This window comes from Sphaerodactylus townsendi, linkage group LG07 (assembly GCF_021028975.2).
Source record: "Sphaerodactylus townsendi isolate TG3544 linkage group LG07, MPM_Stown_v2.3, whole genome shotgun sequence".
Classification (NCBI taxonomy): Eukaryota; Metazoa; Chordata; class Lepidosauria; order Squamata; family Sphaerodactylidae; genus Sphaerodactylus; species Sphaerodactylus townsendi.
This window is the reverse complement of record NC_059431.1, coordinates 98,034,683-98,056,089: the sequence shown is the minus strand read 5'-3', so window position 1 is coordinate 98,056,089 and position 21,407 is coordinate 98,034,683. Positions and strand designations below refer to the sequence as shown.

At 46.3% G+C, this 21,407-nt stretch overlaps 1 protein-coding gene across 1 annotated transcript; it reads right to left on the bottom strand.

The window, feature by feature from the left end:
- Positions 1 to 628: 628 nt before the first annotated feature.
- On the bottom strand, positions 629 to 17,290 carry DUSP4 (dual specificity phosphatase 4). Its single transcript, XM_048504258.1, has 4 exons — positions 16,726 to 17,290; positions 6,131 to 6,267; positions 3,802 to 4,021; positions 629 to 3,037 (listed from the first exon to the last, which is right to left on the bottom strand). The coding sequence occupies exons 1-4, from the start codon at positions 17,099 to 17,101 to the stop codon at positions 2,652 to 2,654; spliced, it is 1,119 nt and encodes a 372-aa protein (XP_048360215.1). The 5' UTR covers positions 17,102 to 17,290; the 3' UTR covers positions 629 to 2,651.
- Between the last annotated feature and the right edge of the window lie 4,117 nt (positions 17,291 to 21,407).

The window sequence follows — 21,407 nt, the reverse complement described above, 5'->3', positions numbered from 1 at the left end:
CAGGAGAGAAAGGGGGGATATAAATCCAAACTTTTTTTCTTCTTTTATAAACTGTAGAAGCTGTAGGACTTTCTCTACTTGTAAAATGAAGAAGGGTGGTTATTTGAACTGTGTTTCAGTGCTGTTTCCTAGCTATAGAGACTATGCAAAACTTTTCCAGAGACAAGGCACTAAAACTCTACTGGCTTACCTCACAATTTTAGCCCACAGGAAGATTACCGACATTGCTAAAAAATTTCATCATAAAAATCTAGAAATGCCAGGACTGGCACACTGCTTTTATGACTGAATCAAATTTACAGCAACTGTGACAATCTTCTGTAGGCTGAAATTCCGAAGTGGGATGAGAGACTGCAGAAATTCTCCTTGTTCCAAAATCAAAATCTTTCTGAAAATGCCAGCCCTTAATTGAGAGCTAGGTGTGGTGTTTTTGAGCTTCACCTGGATTAGGGGGGAAATAATTACCTTCTAAAAGAAAACAATGGTTATATCCCTAACATTACAGCAAGTATTACAGAAAGGTATTTGTGTATTTGAAGCCAATTGCCGAGAGATGCAGGACTTAAAAACAAGGAAGAACTTCTGCACACAATAAAATTAGTTGAGAGCATTCACTGTGTTGGGTCTGGGGAAGGTGCCTGCTTTGGACCTCTAAAAGGTCCATGTTGACATGGAGAACTAACTTGTGCAGAATGGGCATTAAATAAAGAGGGAACTGAGCAAGGTCAAACAGAAAGCACGGAGTATCCACTCCACTAGCACAAAGTATGATGCCAGTATAAAAGGCTTAGATAAGGTCATGAGTGATAGAAATCACCATAGCCAAATGGAACCTCCATTTTCAAGAGAAGTATCTATTATCCAGGATAAGGGAGTATGGAAAAGCTACCTGGAAATTTCCAGAGGTGTCCAAGAGGACACTGTTCTAACCAAAATGCACTCAATAGACCTTGTTTACTAAGCCACCAAATTTTTTTTTAACATCCATACTTAACATTCTCAAATTGTTCAGCAAAGTACATGTATACCTGTCAAGCCATTTTTTTTACCCTGTACTACAAGTGATCAATATAAGAAGGTAATTCTTTGGCTCACCCTTGAGTTCATGGCTCTCTTCCATAAATATCCCAGCCCAGCTTGTACATATCATTTCGCTGTGTCAACTAATAGGCAGAGAGCCCTTCCTGTTACCTGGGAGTTGCTAGTGGAGTTCTGGTTTGGAAGACCTTGCAGTCTCATTTCCAAAGCGGAATAGCTATTATTTCCTCCCACAATGCAGGTGCATTAAAATAGCTTTTATTCTATGGCACTTAAATCAACTGAAGCGAAATAGGGCAGTCTTTCTACCTCCCACAACAATATCACATCCCGCCGCCCCCCCCCCCCAATCTTGGCAGCCACAGCGAACTTCATATTGTGCGCTTACAAAGAGCAAAAAAGGCACAGTTACCATTGGCCAAACTGGAGACTTTTTAAAAACAGAGCCTTCCTGGTTCTTAAAGAAAGTAGAGGCAACTAGCTGAAAAATCTCTACTTATCAGTGCTTCGCCGTGGAAAGATCTTGTTCACAGCCACCTCTCCCCCTAGGCACAACAAGAGAAAGCGGTCTGCCCCTTCAGTTTTGGAGAGAGCTCTTTATATTTCATTGCCCATCTTTCCTTCCTTCCCAGAACACAAGGCAGCAGAGCTTGTAATTCAGGTGTTGGAAGTATTCTTTGAGGGTTGCTCTTCCAATCTGCCGAATTACTTGTCTTCCTCTTGACTGAGAAGACAACAGGTTAATCTATAGCTGGCCGGCCTGCTAACTGATTCAGACACAAGGAAGGAAGGCTGAACATCTCAGTTTACTCCTTATGAGTAGGGACAGGTCTAAACAGACAAGATCAAACTTTGGGATACTCCTCCCTCCCCAAGGGCCTACAGAAATAGCCCAACTTTTGCCCAGTCTTATCCTGACTTCGAAGTATGAGAAAACATCTTCTCCAATGAAGAGTGTGAAGTCTACAACCAGAAATTGGAACTCATCCTTGACTGGATCAAAACTACACCAGATATTTGTCAACAGTGGCATTTTAGAGACTCCCTTGGCAGTAGGGCAGCCATCTCAGGGTCTTCCTTTCAACAAAGCTGAGCTTCTTTTAAAAAAAGCAACAATTTGGAATTTGTCAACTCATTGCCAAATCAAAAACCAGGCACTTTGGGACACTGTGGTCCCCACTTCAGCTGTAGGTAAGTAAAGGTGTCCTGAGGCACACAAAACGTCGAAACCCATATCCATCCAGTTAAGACCTCAAACAAGCACGGTGCTACAGATACGGATGCACATCTTCAGCCATGACAGGCCAAACTGAATTGTATCTCTCCCCCCACACCAAAATGCCCATTTTTTAAGGATTTCATAACTTCAAGCTTTTAAAAAAAACCAATGAGGTAAGACAAGCCAGCCAAGGACACACTAGAACTTCCTCCTCCCCACCCCACCTCCCCTTAGGCCCTGTTCAAGCAGTAACATCCGCCCGTATTGCGCCCTCTTTGGATGGATTCCAACTGGCTCTTAGGTGAACAGAGTACTTTATTGCAGTTCAATCTGTGACCCCCAGGGGGCCATAAGAAATTGTTCTATGTCAGGGCGCAACCTGTGGCGGCCCCCTCTAGCAAGTGGGGGAGGTGGTGATGGGGCTATGCAGGAAAGGGAGGTTGCTGGGGGTGGCATGAACTGCCACCGAAACAGGGAAACTGAAGACGAACTGGGATGTGGGTGTTGAAGTGGTTTTCCCCCGGTCCCTTAGTGTCCCCGAGGGGCTCGTAACTTCAGCAGCACATGATGTTGTCAGCACCTGGGACTCGAACTGGAGCAGTTGTCCCATGAAACTGAAGTTGGGCGAGATGATGCTCCGGCGCTGCTTGACGAACTCAAAGGCTTCCTCCAGCTTCACTCGTTTCTTCATGATCAAGTAGGCCAAACAGATGGTAGCCGAGCGGGAGATGCCAGCATGGCAATGCACAAGGACCCGCCCGTGACACGCCTTCACAGAATCTGGGAAGGGGGGAAACACAGTAGGATAACAGTGGTGGCATCAGCTCACATCACACCCAGAACTCCCCATTTATAAAATTACCCCATAAACCAGGGGTCCCCAATGTGTTTTCTGTGGGCACCATGGTGGCAATCAATACACTTTTTTGGATCCTGCCAGGTGTTTTTAGGAAATGAGTGGGGCCACTTAGGTTAAGCTGTGGCTGGCTCTGAATCCTGAGGTGGCCATTTTGTTGATGCACCACCTTAGAATTCCAAATGTGCCTGTAGGCTCAAAAAGGCTGGGGACCCCTGCCATAGATGGTGTGTGTGTGTATGTGTACGCATGCACGCACGCACGCACGCACACCCCCACCCCCACCCCCACCCACTGCAACATACGGGAATCAAAAGAAAACCTAGTTTCCCTCAGTATTTTCCATAATAAATTCACAGCATTCAATCAAGCTGGGCCAGGCAATTTTATTCTGAAGGTGGAAGTGAAAGGTATCACCATGACCTTAAAGGAGGCCGTGGAAAACTTGGAATATGACACAACTGAATGTCACTCTCAGTTTTGTGGTTACATCAGGTTAACTTGAAAACCTTTGATGCAACATGACAAGACTCGCTATCCCCCCCTGCAAACTTGTTCATTTCCTTTAAACATTTTTTGAGGGGGAGGGGGGTTAGGGTTATGCCTGCAAGGCCTGCATCTGCCTTTCTCCCCACCAACTGTCCCATTCCTAACACTCGAGCTTCACCCCTTCAAAGCCTGGACATACCTATGTATTCAATGGCTTCCATGAACCAGGAGCTGATGTCCGTTTTGTGGTTGTCTTCCACTGGAATGCATTTATACTGAAAGTGTCCTTCAAAGTGGTTCGGGCAGTCTGATGAAACGTTTAATAAAGCTGTGATCCCCAAAGCATCCAGCATGTCTCTCCTTGCAGCATGATGCGCACTGCCGAGGTACAGGAAAGGAAGGATTTCTACTGGGCCACCCTGCTCCAGGGGAGAAGGAAGAGGAAAAACAAGGAGAAGAATTAAGTGTGACACAGCGACAAAACCAGAGAGCTCTTGATGAAGGAAAACCCAACTTGAAGGACCCCTGTGGCTTCCCACTGTAAAGGCTGTTTGTCAAAACAACTGGACACCTGTGCTATAAAATAAAAATCAGTAACATGCACTGATTGTTCAGACTAAACCAAATTCCTTCATTTGTCATGAATTCTTCTGAAGAGCCTTGGGGAGACCACCAAACTCTGACCAATGCAATGGTACCAAGGCTGTTCCTAGCTTCTCAGACTTCAGACACCACTGATACCCTGGCTACCTTCATTTTTCCGGCAATAAGGCTTAGAAACATGCTTTTAAAAGGAAGATAAGCTTCTCAAGAGGTTGAATACTGTAGGATGTGCCACATTGTGTAATTTTGTCGCACTTGTGCAGAATTACATTTACTTAATTTAAACCCCGTTGTTCTCTGCAATGGGACACAAAGTGGTTTATATCACTCTCTTCTCCTCCATTTTAACCTAACAACCACCATTGTGAGGTAGGTTTGAAAGAGTTTGTGTGACAGGGCCACGGTCACCAAGCAAACTTTTATGACAGAAGTGGGCATTTCAACCTGGACTGCCCAGAGAGCCAGCGTGGTGTAGTGGTAAACAATGGCAGACTCTAATCTGGTGAACTGGGTTTGTTTCCCTGCTCCTCCACATGAATCCTGCAAGGTGACCTTGGGCTAATCACAGTTCTTGCAGAACTCTCTCAAACCCACCTACCTCACAATATGTCTATTATGGGGAGAGGGAGGGAAGGAGTTCATAAGTCACTATGAGATGCCTTACAGTCCGGAAAAGCAGGATGTAAATCCAAACTCCTCCTCGTCTCTTCTTCAGATCCTAGTCTGATACCAGACTTGGCTGCGTACAACCCCAAAATGCAGGGACAGCAAATAATTTCAAAATCCAAAATTTAGTTAAAATCTCACACTTCTGACTGACAAGCAACCATGTTCACCCTGTCCTATCAGTTCTCAGCAGTATCCACACTTCGGGCATTCACAATAACATTAGGCTAAAAGTATTACATTGTGCATTATTTCTACGTTGTTCCCTTCAGAGTCCTCCTCTTCCTAGCCCCTACAACAGTATCAGCACAGTTTGTTCATCAGAGTGTGAATATAGATGTTAACCACATTGCTGTATTTTTCTGCAATAGGCTAAAAAAAAATTGAGTTTCACAGTAACACTGCTCACAAATTGCATGCAGCAATGCAAGCATTACTTCACTTGCTGAGTCAAAAAGACCACACAGGCTAATCCCATTTGGACACATGGATCTCTGTAACATGTGGCAGAGATGAGGTTCCACATCTTTTGTGGACAGCCAGAGACTGTCACATGAGCGACTTATCTTTTCCTGACAGAGAGATGTCCTTGCAAAGAATAAGCACTGTATGGATATGGCGTAGTGCAGATATGTCAAATTTCAGGAAATTAATGGCATAGAGAAAAGTCTCAAAAATATAATTTTGAAAGCATACACAGGAATTCTTGACTAATGCTCTGTGACTGTCTTATGTCAAACTTGTCAAAACTGCTCCTTTTCCATGACAGAAATGTTCTACTTAAAAGCATTTTACTCTTTCTGAAATAGAAAAATATTTCTTTTTTTCCCCCTTGGTCCTTAAAATCACCAAATGTCCAACGAAAAAAATGAAAAGTCCTTGAGAAAAAAAATACTTTCCCCAAATTCTCCATTTTTTTCCCAGGGCCTTTATCTCTGGAGGTTAAGAGCTCGCGTATCTAATCTGGAGGAACCGGGTTTGATTCTCCGCTCTGCTGTTTGAGCTGTGGAGGCTTAGCTGGGGAATTCAGATTAGCCTGTGCACTCCCACACATGCCAGCTGGGTGACCTTGGGCTAGTCACAGCTCCTCGGAGCTCCCTCAGCCCCACCCACCTCACAGGGTGTTTGTTGTGAGGGGGGAAGGGCAAGGAGATTGTAAGCCCCTTTGAGTCTCCTACAGGAGAGAAAGGGGGAATATAAATCCAAACTCTTCTTCTACTACTACTACTCTTTTCTTGCGTAAGCAAAAGAAAGCTGACCTGATCGTGCTGCGGGGTCCCACAGGAGCTCCAGCCATGCTCAAGAATGTCCACAGAGGCCAACGGAGATGGTGTCGTGGGAGATTTGGTCTTTGCACAGAATTCTGGATACTCTGAATAAAACCTCTCGTAGCCACCTGGAAGTCAGAGAAACCACAACATGTTAACACCTCAAAACTGGGTGGAGGATAAACGTCTCTGGCTCAAACGCAACCCCATGGAGCAGGGATCCCCAGTGATACCCTGTGGGCGCCATGATGCCCACCAGTACATTGTCTGGTGCACATTAAGTGTGTTTAGAAAGTGGGCAAGACCAGTTGCTGACTGGCTGTGCTGATTTTAAAAATATTTGCTTTGGCAGCAGTTGCCACCACAGTATAAGGATCTCTACTGTGTGGCTGAAGATAAGCTTCAGTAGCCATTTTGTGGTTGGCTCTGCCTCCTGCAGCAGCCATTTTGTAGCAGCCATTTTGTGACTGTGCCCACCATGTAATTTCAGAATTCCAAAGAAGCCCACAGGCTCAAAAAGGTGGGGGACCCCCTGCCATAAAGTTATACTTCAGAATATATACATTTGAAGAAAACAACTGAGCAAGCTGGACAACTGACCTAGAACTAGGCCTGCAGCATTTGATTCTCCCTTAGTTTTTGGATGAAACAAATCTGGATCACACACTAAAGTGTTGTGTGGTTTTCACAAACATTCCGTGAAGTATGGGGTGTTCTTTTTTTTATAAGTATCAGACATACAGCACTGTTGGTAGGAAGGATTATAGAAATTGAAGAAACAGGATTATAAACTCGTCTGAGAGACTGAACAATGTGAATGGTTGTGTAAGTTGCTGTCATCATTGGGTTGTACCCAGTGGTGGGATTCAGCCAATTCACACCAGTTTGGTAGAACCGGTAGCTATTTTTTTTGTCTAGTTCAGATAACTGGTTGTAATCCCACCACTGAGTCCTTTCGGAACCGGTTGTTAAATTATTTGAATCCTACCACTGGTTGTACCCTACAGTAAATCTCAACTTAAGGCATTTCCATCAGTAGAATACTGCTGCTAAGGGACAGGCCCCCCAGAAAAAAAAAGTATCAGAAGCAAGCAGGAGGACAGAATTGGCAAAAAAAAACCCTTCTCATTTCCATTAAGACAAAGTCATGGCAGGATCCAAGCCACTGTCAACAGACACATACTCCTGCAAGTTATTTCCTGGACTGACACTTGTACTATTGCATCTCTAAATGCAAGACTCAAGAAAAATGGTCTCATGAGACCTTGCATACGGTAACGGCCACAGATTCACAATTTGCTCCGTTATTTGCCTTGTGATATTCAGCTGCTTATGACTAAATACTTTCCTAACCCAAAGCTGCTAGTCACCAGTTCCCTTGTGCCAAGATCCCAAAGGTCATCAGAATGGGAAGGGGGAAAGGAGGCAGGGACTGCTTGTTTTCCAGTACCACAAACAACCTTACCATGGATCCACAAATCAGGCAGCCAAATAACTGAGGTGGCTGCTGCTATTCCTTCGCACTGTATTTACATGCCCAGATTGGGATGTGAGTGCTCAAGCGAAAAGATGAGCTGGTTTTTTTTAAACTGTTCCACTCCCAAGGGTTTTTCCCTTCCCTGTTTTTCCATGAAAAGATCAGAAATGTTGGGAAACAAAACAAAAAAGGAACTACAGTGAAATATTTCTTCTTTTAGAATGAGCAAAATGGTTTTTTTTTCCTGATGGGACATTACGGATTCAAAATGTGCAGTATAGGGGATCCTTCCTGAAAAATTTCCAAAGAAACTTAAAGAACTATGTTTGGATTTGCTAATAGCAGCCAGAGCAATAGTAGTAACCAGTTGGAAAGCCAAAAGAAATCCAAATACAGACATTTGGAAGGAAGAATATGCGACAAGGGCTAAAGTTTAAACTAACAAATCTTGTAAACAGACAGTCAAAACATGAGTTTGATGAGAAGTGGAAACAGTATTCTTAAATGTGGCTGAATCAATTACTTAAAAAAATAAAAGCAATAATACCACCAATGGAGATATAAATTAGATTCAGATGAATTGAAGGAACAGGTTAACATGTTATTAATATGTTAGTAGTTAAGGCTAGAAGTAATTGTTTAGTTGATATAGACCAGTGGGTATTAAACAATTAAATTGCAGAATGTCAGATGGAAACAAGTAAGATTGAAGGTTTTTCTCTCAAATTTTTATCATGTCCATATTTTATTGAACATTACGATCCGTTTTGTTGTTATTTTGTTTGTTATATGGCTCGATATTTTTTATAATTGTCTGCTCTGGTGTGTGTTTATATACAGGTAAAAATTAATAAAAATATTATTAGAAACTGTGCAGTATGAAGGTTTGTTTTTTGGTCTAAGATAATCTTCTTCATTATATACTATATTTCTTGCATTCTCCCAGAAGGGAGCTGTGTTGCTCTGCAGTAGAACAGTTACCGTGTTTCTCCGAAAATAAGACAGTGTCTTATATTAATTTTTGTTCCCAAATATGTGCTATGTTTTATTTTCAGGGGATGTCTTATTTTTCCGCTCCACAGCTGCATGTTCTGGTCGACGGGCATGCTTCCAAACAAAAACTTTGCCTTGTCTTACTTTCGGGGGATGTTTTATATTTAGCACTTCAACAAAACCTCTACTACGTCTTATTCTCAGGGGATGTCTTATTTTCGGAGAAACAGGGTAGATTTGATTACAGTAGCACCTTAGAACCCAACAGGATTTTCAGGGTAAGAGCTTTTGAGAGTCAAAACTCCCTTTTGAAGCTATTTAAGGGGCTACAGGACTCGAAACTAGCTTTTTTTTTTTGCATTCTCATTGCCTCAAAAGAAGTCTTAAGTACTACTGAGAAGACAACCCCACAGTGGAAAACAGCCACTAGGGTCCCTGCCCCATTTTGGAATGCAAATTATCTGCTATTTAAGAGAACTCCTAGTCGCATAGGAAATGAAATGCCAACCAAGCCTAGGATAGCCCCAAGGTACCTATTGCATAGGCCACTGTTGGGTGCCTGGTAATTACTCCACCTAAATGTCAGATCCTAAATGTTTGTCCCTGGAGCTCAACAGCAGTCTTAAGAAGGAAGAGCAGCCACAAGGGCACTGAAAGGCATTTCTCCCCTTTTAAGCCACTAGCTTGAGCTGGACTACTGTCTAAATAGTGAACTGAACTTAAGTCCTGACTAAATGCTATTGAAAACATGGGGTGAATTACTCATGACTAAGTTCACCATGACTAATTTGGGCCAAATCTTCTGTTCTAGAACTGCAATATCTCTCTACTGGAAAAAAAATGTTTCCCTCCAAAATCACAACAACTACAAAAACAGAATTCTGGTGTGCAGAACAAGGAGAAAAATTCCAAATGTCTAGGAACCAGGATCAAACTTTACATCTGCCAAATACACCGCCTCAGAGTATGGTGGAGTCTCTTCCTTTGGAGGTTTTTAAACAGGGACTGGATGGTAATATGTCAAGGGTGCTTTGATAGCATATCTGTGCATGGCAGGGGGTTGAGCTGGATGGCCCTAGTGGTCTTTTCTAACTCTGTGATTCTATTATCACATTTTAATTTTGAAACATGGATTACACTGATGTCTCCACCTCAGGTTGCCTTTGAAGGCCTTCTGAAACTTCACCAGCTCAGAAAGCTACACCCAATAACGGCATATGGCAATGATCATACAATCTGTGCAGAAATGAACCAATCACTTAAAAAAACTAGAGCTTGGTCAATTGCTTTCAAATACTGGATGAATGTTTTCTTTAATCATCATATGTCGAGTCTGCTGTCCCCAGTGTTAGAGGATTCCTATATATTCGAGCAAGATCCTTCTCATGATTAAATCCATAGGAATCGACTTTGACCCTCTACGTCAGACTGACTAAGCAACTATATTAGAAACAATTGTTCAGAGGATCTGCGACCATGAGATAGCAACACTTTCTCCACATAAACCAAGAACTTGCTTGCCTCAATTTCTAGGCATCCGAAGCAATCACAATTCCAACTTGTCCTATCTAACTGACTTGGAACCACCCATAAACAGACTGGAGTTTATGATAGCCAGTTGAACCCCTTCCCGTTCCTCGTGCTCTCTGGGAGATTCCTTCACATTCCATATACTCTACATTTATGTTCATGCAGGAAAGAAATACTAGATTCCATCACACACATTCATTGACATCACGATAAGGACCTGCGTGAGAAATCAATTGATCCTGAAGTCCATCTCAGTCCAGCTTTAAATAACAAGGATTAAAAAAAAACAAGACTAATTTCTATTATCTGATAAAGATCCAAAAATCACCAGTTTGGTAGCGAAGGTTTTCACACTAAAACTAAAAATGAAGCCGGCCTAGATGGAGTCATTTCTTTGAAATTTATTCCCTGTATAAATTATTAATTTCAACTCAAATTTTAATCTCTGTGTTTATACCTATTTTTATCTGTGTCTTTTGTGGATATGAATCTGTACTTTATGCCAATAAAAGTATTTTAAGTTCAAGCAACACTCAAACATTTTTGGCAGACCTGCTGCACAGAAGTATCTTGCATCCACCACGATACTTGGCTCGGTTAAAAGGGCTGATTTTGACCTCTGAGCTTCACAGCCCCACCCAAAAGCCAGGCCCCCAGCTGTGGCACTGCAGCCGTCCTGGCCACTGCCCCCAATGAGGCATGACAAACATCTCTGCTGCCAAGGAGCCTCTATGGGGCTCAATAGACTTATGCCACCCAAAAGCACGGCATCTAAATTGCTGGCCACTGCCATAACACTGCAAATGACCAGGAGGGAGCCAACTAAAGTCAACTTCTTCCTAGTCAATTACATGCCATTAAAGTATTGTCGAAGCCTTTCATGGCCAGACTCAACTGGTTGTTGTGGCCTTTCCGGGCTGCGTAGCCGTGGTCTGGTGGATCTTGTTCCTAACATTTCGCCTGCATCTGTGGCTGACATCTTCAGGGGTGTATCACAGAGAGAACTCTCACATAGAGAACTTCTCTCTGTGATACACCCCTGAAGATGCCAGCCACAGATGCAGGCGAAACGTTAAGAACAAGATCTACCAGACCACGGCGACGTAGCCCGGAAAGCCCACAACAACCATGCCTTTAAAAGTTTTTTTTGTATTGTAACTTCTCCCCAGTCACACCTTCGCTATACAAGTGGTGGCTGCAGGATGGCAGAATGGCCCCTCCACTGGCAGATTACTCTCTCCGGATGAGGCTCTTAGTGTTTCATTTCCTGAATTCCTAAAGAGCTACCTGACTCTGGCACCAGAGAGGATTCTACTGCTGGGACTTGCAGGAGCCTACACTGGAGATGCTTGTGAAATCATTTGCATAAACCACCCTAATTTGTGAAACTTCCTGCCACAGGAGCTCAGTCATACCCATCACCTATTAGTTTTTAAATACCTGGGCATTCACAGGGGCTTTTGAATATGATTTTGTTACGCCAGGGCATTTTCTGAAGTAGGTTAGGCCAAGCCAGTGACTGTTCCGATGTCATCCAACAAGCTTCCATGACAAAGTGAAGATTTGAATCTTGGTTCCCCCTGATCCCAGTTTTACCTATAAGTGTCAAACTCACGGCCCTCCAGATGTTATGGACTACAGTTCCCATCATCCTATAAGTGTCAAACTCACAGCCCTCCAGATGTTATGTACAGTTCCCATCACCCACTGCCAGGACCATCCTGGCAGGGGATGATGGGAACTGTAGTCCATAACATCTGGAGGACCTGCAGTGACACCTGTGCTCTAACCACACTCAAATCACCTTGAACATGCCTTACTCATGGAAAACCAGCATATAAATATATTAATAAAAGGTAACTACAAATTAAATGGCGGATATTCAAGAAACTGTCACTTCCTCCATTCCCTGACTAAAACAGAGCAGGCAAGCAACAGAGCTTTGTGTACACAAAACAGGCATGCCAAAGTTCTTTGTTCTGAATTAATAAGTCATGCCAAAGTCACCACATTGCATAATTCACTCTGGTTGTCAGTCGTGGCAGAGTCAAAGCCTCTTAAAGATCACTAGATTTTTCAACCTCTTCCTGAGGTTTTGGCAGACACTGCCCTCTTCCAGTGTGTATTCCACTGGAATGCGAGGCACAACTTTCAAAAAGCAGCTTTGCAGTTCTAAGCCAGTAAGCCTGTACAAGTGGAAGAATGGCTTTAAAAAATGCAAAATCAGAAGAGGGAAAGGGTTTTGACTAAAACTGAGTGGCTTACAGGGTGGGAATGGCAGGTTGTGTGCAGTAAGACTTATTTCAGGCACTAGCCACAAATAAATATTTTCACCCTTGACCACCATTAATATGCAGCCATTCACACTCAGAATTGAAACGCCTGAAATCAATATAGTCACAGCCTTTCAGCCAGACAGGAAGTGATGTCATCCTGGTCCTTAGTTACTGAGAAGCTGTGCACGTAGCTCACAATTTCGTCACAGACAATGATGAAATCTGCCATTCGAAGTCGCAACACCGACAGCTATCCGAGCCAAGAAAAAGCATTCCTCAGGCCAGTTCCCTCTGCCAGGCACACAGCAAGGGGCTTCAAACTGATTTGTTATGAGGGCCAGATATGACATAAATGTGACTTGGTCGGGCTGGGGCGTGGCTGCCTTGGGTAGTGCACCCGCAGCTGACTCACGAGCTTAGATTGGCACTAAGGGACTGGCAAGTCCACAGCATGCTCGCCAGGCCAACTGGGCAACGTGTGTGTGTGTGCGCCTGGACTGGCAAGCCTGCAGTGGCCTCAATAAACTGGAGCAAGGGGGAAGCACCTGGACTGGACTGGCCAGACTGGAAGCAGGGGGGAGATCCCTCAGCTAACTCATGAGCCTGATAAGCCCTCTCAAGGGGCTGAATCCAGCCCCTGGGCTGTATGTTCGATACCTCTGTGCTAGATTATGATCAAAACAGTTATGTCCTTTTTTAAAAAAGGCCTCTGGTTCAATTAGATTTAAGCAATGGCTTCGCTCCGCCACCCACCCAAATCTACAAGATGTCTAGATGACCCACTGTCAATCAAAGCCATCCACGTCAAGTGCCTTTTAAAGATCAAACTGCATCCCTGCCTTAGCCTGGAGCCAACCAAAATTGTTGCTTCAGGCTGTTCTACCACTGTTGCGCCATTCCCCTGGGCAGGTGCCCGGGAATGCAAGATAACCCCACTTGACAAAGGGCAGAGAGAGCAAGCCACCCCCACCCCTCAGCATGCGAATAACTCAGAAGCTCATTCACTGGGCCTCAACTAAGATAGCTTGAACTGATCTGGGGGCCACCAGGGTATGTAGCCCCCCCCCCATCAGTTCAGGTATCACTGCTCCTCTTCCTGCTTAGCCCCAAGACCACCCCAGGAGTTGTCCATCACCCTGAGTTTTTTCTTCTAGCATCTTTGGTGTTTCTACTATGCACTGAGGAAGCAAGCCCTCCTCAGCAGTACAAGGGGATGCAGGGCACATGTGAGGTAACACCCCCCCACACACACACACATTTACGAATGTATGGATCCCCCCCCTTAAAAAAACACCCAAAATAGGTTTCCTGCATCACTTGACAGCCATAAAGGAGAAACAGAAAAGTCCAGCTTTAATTCAGGAGCCTTTTGAGCATCTTCAGATGCTCAAGTTTAAAGAATTTTTAAATACAAGAGGACTGCAGTTCTCCATATTCTCTTTGACTTCATGGTTGTTAGAGTTTCCACAGACATAAAAGAAAAATGCGAGTGATGTAGTGGTTCACAGTGTCGGACTGGTATCTGGAAGACCCATGTTTGAATCACCGTGAATCACTAAAAGCCAAAAATGACTACCCTGACGCAACCATGTTTCAGCCTCATCATAGAAGACAAGAAAAGGACAATAACGCAAAGAAAAGCTGAAGGCAGCAGGAGCAGAGGAAGACCCAACAGATTGACTGGCTCAGTCAAGGAAGTCGTGACCGTCCAGATCCAAGCAAGGCTGTTAAAGATAAAGGCTGTCTGGAGGTAACAAGCTGGAGGTGACTTGAGAGCACATAACAGATATGTGGCCTCAATGGATCACATCCAAGATCTGCCCCCCCTTGTTTAAAACAAAATGGTTCAAGAAACCCACAATATAAAAACACTTGGGTGGGGAGGGCCCAACTTCAGCGACTCTGCATAGGCTATTTGTAGCTTTAACCCCTAAGTAACTTCAATTAACTTCAACCCCTAACAGCGTAAACAACGTACTGAACTGATTCCAATGGACTGGGATTGAAGCAGTGGCTACTTCAAAAATCGAACAGTGAGTCAGTGTTCTGCCCACTTGTGGCTCACCATAGGGACACAAGCAGAGGGAACAGCTGGAGGTAAAATGCCAGTTGGCCAGGAGTGCCCCCCCCCCCCGCGATTCATGCTGGAGGAAAAAAGGGAGGGGGTTTCGGAGACCGTTTGTATCTGAGCTCCAGGCAGGTCCACAAAATACCGAACCTTCAGTCCCTGAACAATTCAAATTTGGTGCCTTGTTTAAAAGTGGTGGCTAGCCCAAGGCACAAAGGCAACTTCGTATGCTCACGAAATGCAACGAACACATGCATTAACACTCAATAAAGTAGCATAGCTCACCACCACCCCAAAAGGGAAATACTCACTTCCTTATAATGTTTAAAAGGGGGAAGCAGGAATGGGGGAAAGGACACTGTCTTGGCCTACAGGAGTTTAAGCGTAGGGAAGCAAAAATAGCATGCCGTGGCACCTTAAAGGCAAAGGCCAGAAGGAGAAAACTGTGGCTGCTTCAAGAGTAGCCAGTAAATTTGCTACTCTTTAAGGGATCACAGGGCACCTCTCCCTGCCGGAACAGTTCTTTCTTCTCTCATTCGCTACAGTTTTGTGCCATAACCCAATTTCCCTCTGGAAGTCAATATCTGCCTCCTTCCCAAGGACATTGGCCCCGGGGGAACAGGCAGAGAAGGCTTCCTCTCTCTCTCTCTCCCCCCCCCCACTCCACTCCCATGCGGGGCCTTCAGGACGCATTCCTAAAGAATGTGCCCATGTGGGGCATGAAACTGGCCCCAGAACAATCCAACAGGATCTGACACCACCCACCCGCTTTGTAGTTCAAAAGGTCATCCGCTGCCTGTCCCTCGCCACCCCTCCCACACAGCACCGGATACAAGACAGTCCCCTGTTCTCGATGCTTCCCCCCAGTCCCCGGTTAGGGCGGAAGGAAGAGGGTGAAAGTAGAACTTTTTAAATAAGGCTCTTAATATATCTCTCCCCACCCAAACATAATCGACACGAGAAATAGTGGAAAGGGTAGCAAGAGAATCCCTGCGTTGAGGGAATCAGTCACCCCCCACCCCGCCGCCATCTCCCACTTCAAAGCAATCTCCCACTTCTTGTTCTATTTTTCATAAAAACATAACCGTATAAAATTAAGTAAACAAACAAAAGAATAAAAACTGAGAACGAAACAGTTCTGGATATAAAGGAAGAGCCAGTAATGCCAGACAAATGGTGATCTATAAGGGCACACAATGTTCAATTGATACGCACTCACTATTGTTATTATTGTGTTCGAAGTATTTCCCCCCCAAAAAACTATAAAATCTACCAAGTTATGAACTTTTTCTGTCCTGCACAATATCACAACACCAACACATAACACGTTGTTGTTGTTTTTTAAAAGAAGCAGCTCTCTTAAAAAAAAAAAACAACCCAAGGCACATGCCAGAGCAGGAGGGGAGGGGGGATCCAAAGATTCAGTGTTAAATAACAACACGTGGCTGTAGCAATGTGCTCCTTGCCGCATAACATCGCTGACACTATTTGTGCACCCCAAGAAGGGCCTATGGGTCACAGAACCATAGAGCTGGAAGGGGGCACACAGTCCAAAGGCAATCCCCCTGCTCATTGCAGGATCAGCCTAGAGAGCATCCCAGACAAGTATTTGTCTAAAAACGCTGCTTAGACAGCCAGTGGGGGTGGGGGTTGGAACAACCTCCCTCCGCAGCTGAATATTAAAATTTTGGGGAGTGGTTGTGTAGGCAGGGGTCACAGTGCCCTGCTTTGCCTGGGGGCATATAATGCTGTTAGGATGGGCAGGAGCTTTTTAACAGTGGCATTCTAGGGCCCTGGCCAAAGCAGTGCACTGTGACCCCTGCCTACACAACCACTCCCCAAAACTGTAACATTGTTCATTATCTGTAGTAAAAAGCATGCTAAATATGCATTTTCCAGAAACAGATAGTTATAGTTCAGTATGACAGCAAATCACAACAGACGTAGATTAGAATGGGACCCCATGTACGTGGGGGCACCGGGCAAGTGCCCAGGGGTTAAGGCGGCCCTGCCCACGGGCCACAATTCCGGCGGGGAGGTCTGAAATCAGCTTCGAAGCCCGCTGGGGTGAGAGTGAAGCCCCGCAGCCCGATCCGAAAAGTCAGCCAGTCCTGCATTTTTTTTATTAATGTATTTTGGCGTGCGGGGGGTCTTTTGGCCAAAGACAGCAACCCCAACAAGGCACTGGCGGGGCAAGCGGAGCACTGTAAACGCCGGCGAGCCTCCCCACCGCCTCGCTCACCTTTCAGCAGGCAGATGTCGGCGTGAGCGGCATCCCTGCGCAGGGCGCGCACCACCAGCGCCACGGTGCTGTCGTCCCGCAGGCCCTCGGCCCGGACGCTGCGCTCGTCGTAGACCACCACGGCGGCGTAGAGGCCGGAGCGGAGTCGGGCGCGCACGTCGTCCTCGGCCGGCAGGATCTGCTCCAGGCTGACCGAGCCCTTGGCCCGCCGCCGCACGATGGTGTTGCAGCGCACGTTGAGCGCCCCGCGGATGTAGCCGGCGCTGTGCGCCAGGAAAGGCCTGCAGTCCAAGAGGAGGCACTTCCCGCCGCGCTCGTCCCGCGGAGGCAGCAGGCGCCGGAGCACGCCGCAGTCCATCTCCCGCAGCTCCACCATGGCCGCCAGCGCCGCGGGGCTCAGCGCTTGGCACGGCGGGGGCTCCGCACAGACGCCGGCTGCTTCGCCACACTCATGAATGAGCAGGCGGCCGAACTCGGGAGGAGGAGGAGCCACTTTACTACCTGGCTCCGCCCCCTCGCGCTGGGGGTTCCTTCCCTCCCCTTCCCCCGCCGCCGCCGGGCTCCATTCTTTACTTCTCCGCCTGTGAATGGAGGGGGAGGGGGAGGGGGAGGGGGAGCGCTCCGCTGACGTCACAATGGGAGAAATGTAAACAGGGCTGCCTGGCGCGTCTGCTCGCCCTCATTCATAAAAACAAGGACGCGGGAGCGGTGGCTCGCGTTCATTGATAAGGCGGGAATGAAGCGGCCGCTTAATGTGGCCAACGTTAGTTAAGGTGCCCTCGGTGCTGTGGGGCTTATTGTGGTAAAGGGACCAGAATGTTAACGCCATCTTAGTGATTGGTACGTTTTTATTAGATATTTATCTTTTTGATTTGTATATATATTATGGATGTTGATCCGGGCTTCCTAAAATGCCTCCACAGGATATGCTCCTTTCTCCTCCCCCCCCCCCAACTATTTTCTGTGCTGAAACAGTGCTGGAGGAGGTATTTTTGCTGTTCCACATTGTTTCCGCATCCTTGGACACGTGTGGTTTGGGTTTGGGACACTCACCCAGAACTGCAATCAGTTTGGGGGAATTAAGCTCGGCCTCTGAGGTAGACCAATCCTGCTTCCCTCCCTAACCTGAGCAGTTTAGAAGATTGACACATTCACATGTAAGGGCGAGGTGAACATGTGATTTGGGACTCTATCTGGAGAGTGGGCAGGCACAGCTCAAAGTACCTCTGTACTCTTCCTCAGAAAGATGATAGCAAGGTTGTATATTTCTCTGCCGCAGAACTTAAAATGCTGGACTTCCTTTGTTGTAAAATGCTCTGCCTGGATCCCTGTCCCCCCATACCATTTGAGATTTGTTCAATGAACTATAAATGCTCTTGTATAAAAGTGCCATGTTCAGTAATGCACAAAATAAAGGCTGCAAGTAAAAATGAGGATTCTCATATTTGTTCGGGAATATATTCGAACATGGAAACATACCATTTTCTCAGTTGCTGCAGTTCAACGCACTGTCCTCTTTCTGTGGAACAGAGTATACCAGTAACTACATAACAATCATATATTTTTCCAAAGCAAGGCGTAGATTTTATTGAAGGAGATTTAGGGGTACAGGAACTGAAAAGGTGTACCCGAGCATAAGAACAATGCAATTGTTGTGTTCAGAAGGAGGCTCATGGGAAGAATTAATTTGAGAGGGGGGGGGGGGAGTGAAAGAAAGCCAGGCTTGGTGAGAATTCTGCACCAGGGAATGGCCCTGAGGAACTGTAGAAAAAAGAGGGATTTAGCTAAGGGGAGAAGAGACCTTTAAAGAGAAAAGAGTTGAAAAGAAAATGAGTTTTCTTTCTCAGCCTGCTCAGCTGGGTTCAGTACATCCTGGGTGTTTAGATGATCCAGACACAGAGAGCATGAGATTTTACACAGAGCTTCCAGGGACTCTGAGAAAATAAGAAGGTACCGCAGAGCTCCAATGCATCAAAGAGCTGTCCCAAAGTCCCAGAGTGGAGTTGGCGACCACTGCCCAAATAGTGCACAATTTTGAGCTGTAGAGCAGTGCTAGTTGTAAGAGCCATCACAAAGGAATACTTCAGAAATAGTGGTAAGGTCCAGGGATTCAGGGTGAGTTCATAATGAGAATCTACGGACTTCCTAGCTCTGACTGAGTTAAGCAGGGTGGGACTTCCGGAAGGGCACTGGAAGGTGATTGTATCTTGCCAGAGTAGACAAAAGGGCTGGCTGTGGGGCGGGGGAGGCTCCACCCCTGCCCAAGGCAGGCTGATAGGAGACATTCAGACAAGGTCAGTAAAAGGCATTCCAGCCCACCTGACTGCTTGAATTAGATTTTGCATCCAGGAGGACTGGCGTTTGCTGATGAAATGACATTGACAAACCTGGGTGGGTGCCTGGCTTTGCCAGCCTCCCCCCACCCCTTGGCAATGGGCAGGCATGCAGATGTCCCATCCAGTGAATCAGCCTCCCACCCTGGGGTTTGGCCACTCATCAGCATAGCCTCAGAAGGGTTGTGACCTCACCTTCTGCAAAGCCAGGCATTGGTCGATTCCCCACTGAGGATTAGAGGCGTGCTCGTCACACAATATATCCAGGTTTCCAACAGAACTCCCCACTTCACCAGCGCCGAACACGCATTCATCCCGTTTCTGGCGCTCCCCCCCCCCCCCCACATCTCAGCATGCGTTATTTTAGAACTTGCAAGAAAGTAGACCTCAAAAAAAGTGTGGAAAATCTGGGGCGGTGGGGAAATTTGGGGGGGGGGGTGAATCCGGATTCGTTTTTCCCCGCCACTGGTAGTGATATGGAGCATCCCATCCAATGAGAACGCAGTGGGCTGTGCGCGATGCATGCACAGCCTTTTTTTATTTCGCTGACCGGAGATTCATGTGGATACGAAGCAACATGGGGCCGGTTTTGACTGATTGACTCAGTAGAAGGCAATACAAAGTAGTGCTACGTGTCGTATCCACGTGGATCCGACTACATGGAGGCACGCGGTAACAGGGCTTCGCTTTAATCGCCTGTTTCTTCGTTTCCGCATAGGGTCATCCTGCGCATGCTCGCAGATACGTGGATCCGGAAGTTTGAAAATAAAATAAAAAATTCCCGCCCCAATACAATGCAACAGCCAATCAGGATAGCCCCTGAGCGGATCGCGTGTTCAATCTGCCTCAGTGGGGAATCCTTCGTTGCTGCTGTGTTTCTGGGAACAAGGATTGTTTGTGGGGCAGAAGCTGCAGTGGGGACGCTGAAACCGTGCTGAAAAGGTCCCGGTTTTCCCCAAAATGATTTCTATCTACATTCATTTTTTTGGTGGGGAATCAACCATTGTTCGCTCCTGAAATGGCACTGACAGACCAGGGTGGGTGCCTGGCTTTGCAAGCCCTCTACGCCATCCTTCCCTGTAGCAATGAGTTAGGTATATGGATGTCCCATCAGTGAGTCAGTCTCTGCCCCCCCCCCTCCCAGGTTTTGGCCACTCATCAGCATAGCTTAGGGAGGGTTTTGACCTCACCTTCTGCAAAGCTAGGCAATGCTCTTGAAATGGCTGCCAAGGCCATTTGGGGAGTTGGGAATAAACAACCCACACCTTGGAAAGGGTCCCCAATAACACACTGATGGGTTTATTGCTCCACTAGTAACTTGGGAGAAGAAGAGGCCACCGCGGTCTACACTGGGGGATCCTCCGAGGCCACGGCTGAGGCGAAGAGGCAGGCCTTGAGCTCAGCCTTGGGTCAGCTCCACACACCTCGTTTCCATCCTGCAAGGCCAACTGGGTCTTGAGTGCTCCCCAAGAAAGTCTGTTGGGCTCTCCCTTGGCCATGTAGCCACTCAGACTGTCTTCTAAGCAGAAAGACAGATGACTCCATCAGAGGCTGTTCCCACACACTTCTCAAGCCGCACCTCTTTGCCGTGCAACATTGCTACACAAGCATCCGGGCTCCCTCCCTTCCACTTCACTTAATGTTTCCCCCCCAAACCTGCTTTCTGGAGAGATAATTCTCAAAGCGAGTTTGAGCACTGTGTGGGGGGAAAGGAGCATCTTTTTGAATGCTGCTCAGCCATTCACTTACCTCCACCCACAAAGATGTTTTTTGCCACCTTAAAAAAAACTGGCAGTTGTTATAACACTACAGTAAAAATGCTATAGGGATGTAGTTCCTACTGGGTTTTTTACAAGGCTGACGGCAGTAGAGGGCTGAGGGAAATGACAGGCACCAAAGGACAGAGAAGGCAAACCGGAGATATCGCCCCCTGTGGATGCTCCTTGGGCACTGCAACCAGCTGCATTCAGAGCAGCAGTCAGATCACAACCGAGAAGCCGGGACGCACACGCTCTCTGGAGGGGAAGCCACAGAAAGTTTCACATCTTAGCTGATCCCTGTTCAGCCAGGTTTGTTCTCTCTGGAGGTCTCAGGACCTTCTCAGCATGCCCTAAAAAGGATCAGCTAAAGTTTGAGGCTTGGGACAGATTAATCCGAGCTTCCGGCTCCTGTCACAAACCTCTTTGTTTAAGACGATTCACAGACACTCCCCCCCCCACCCGCCCGCATCCCATAACAGCCTGCCTCATGCTTTCCCATCTGATTTCTGAGGCCTTCATTTCAGCTTAAAAGCCTTTACCTGGGCCTCTTGCATGAAAGAGGGATGAATCATATGACAACACAAGTCAA

Excerpts from the sequence above, each read along its gene's own strand:
- DUSP4 (XM_048504258.1), bottom strand. The coding sequence starts at position 17,101 with ATGGTGGAGCTGCGGGAGATGGACTGCGGCGTGCTCCGGCGCCTGCTG. Across the intron at positions 6,268-16,725 it reads CGACATCTGCCTGCTGAAAG|GTGGCTACGAGAGGTTTTAT; the intron begins GTGAGCGAGGCG and ends TCTGACTTCCAG. Across the intron at positions 4,022-6,130 it reads GGACCCCGCAGCACGATCAG|GGTGGCCCAGTAGAAATCCT; the intron begins GTCAGCTTTCTT and ends CCCCTGGAGCAG.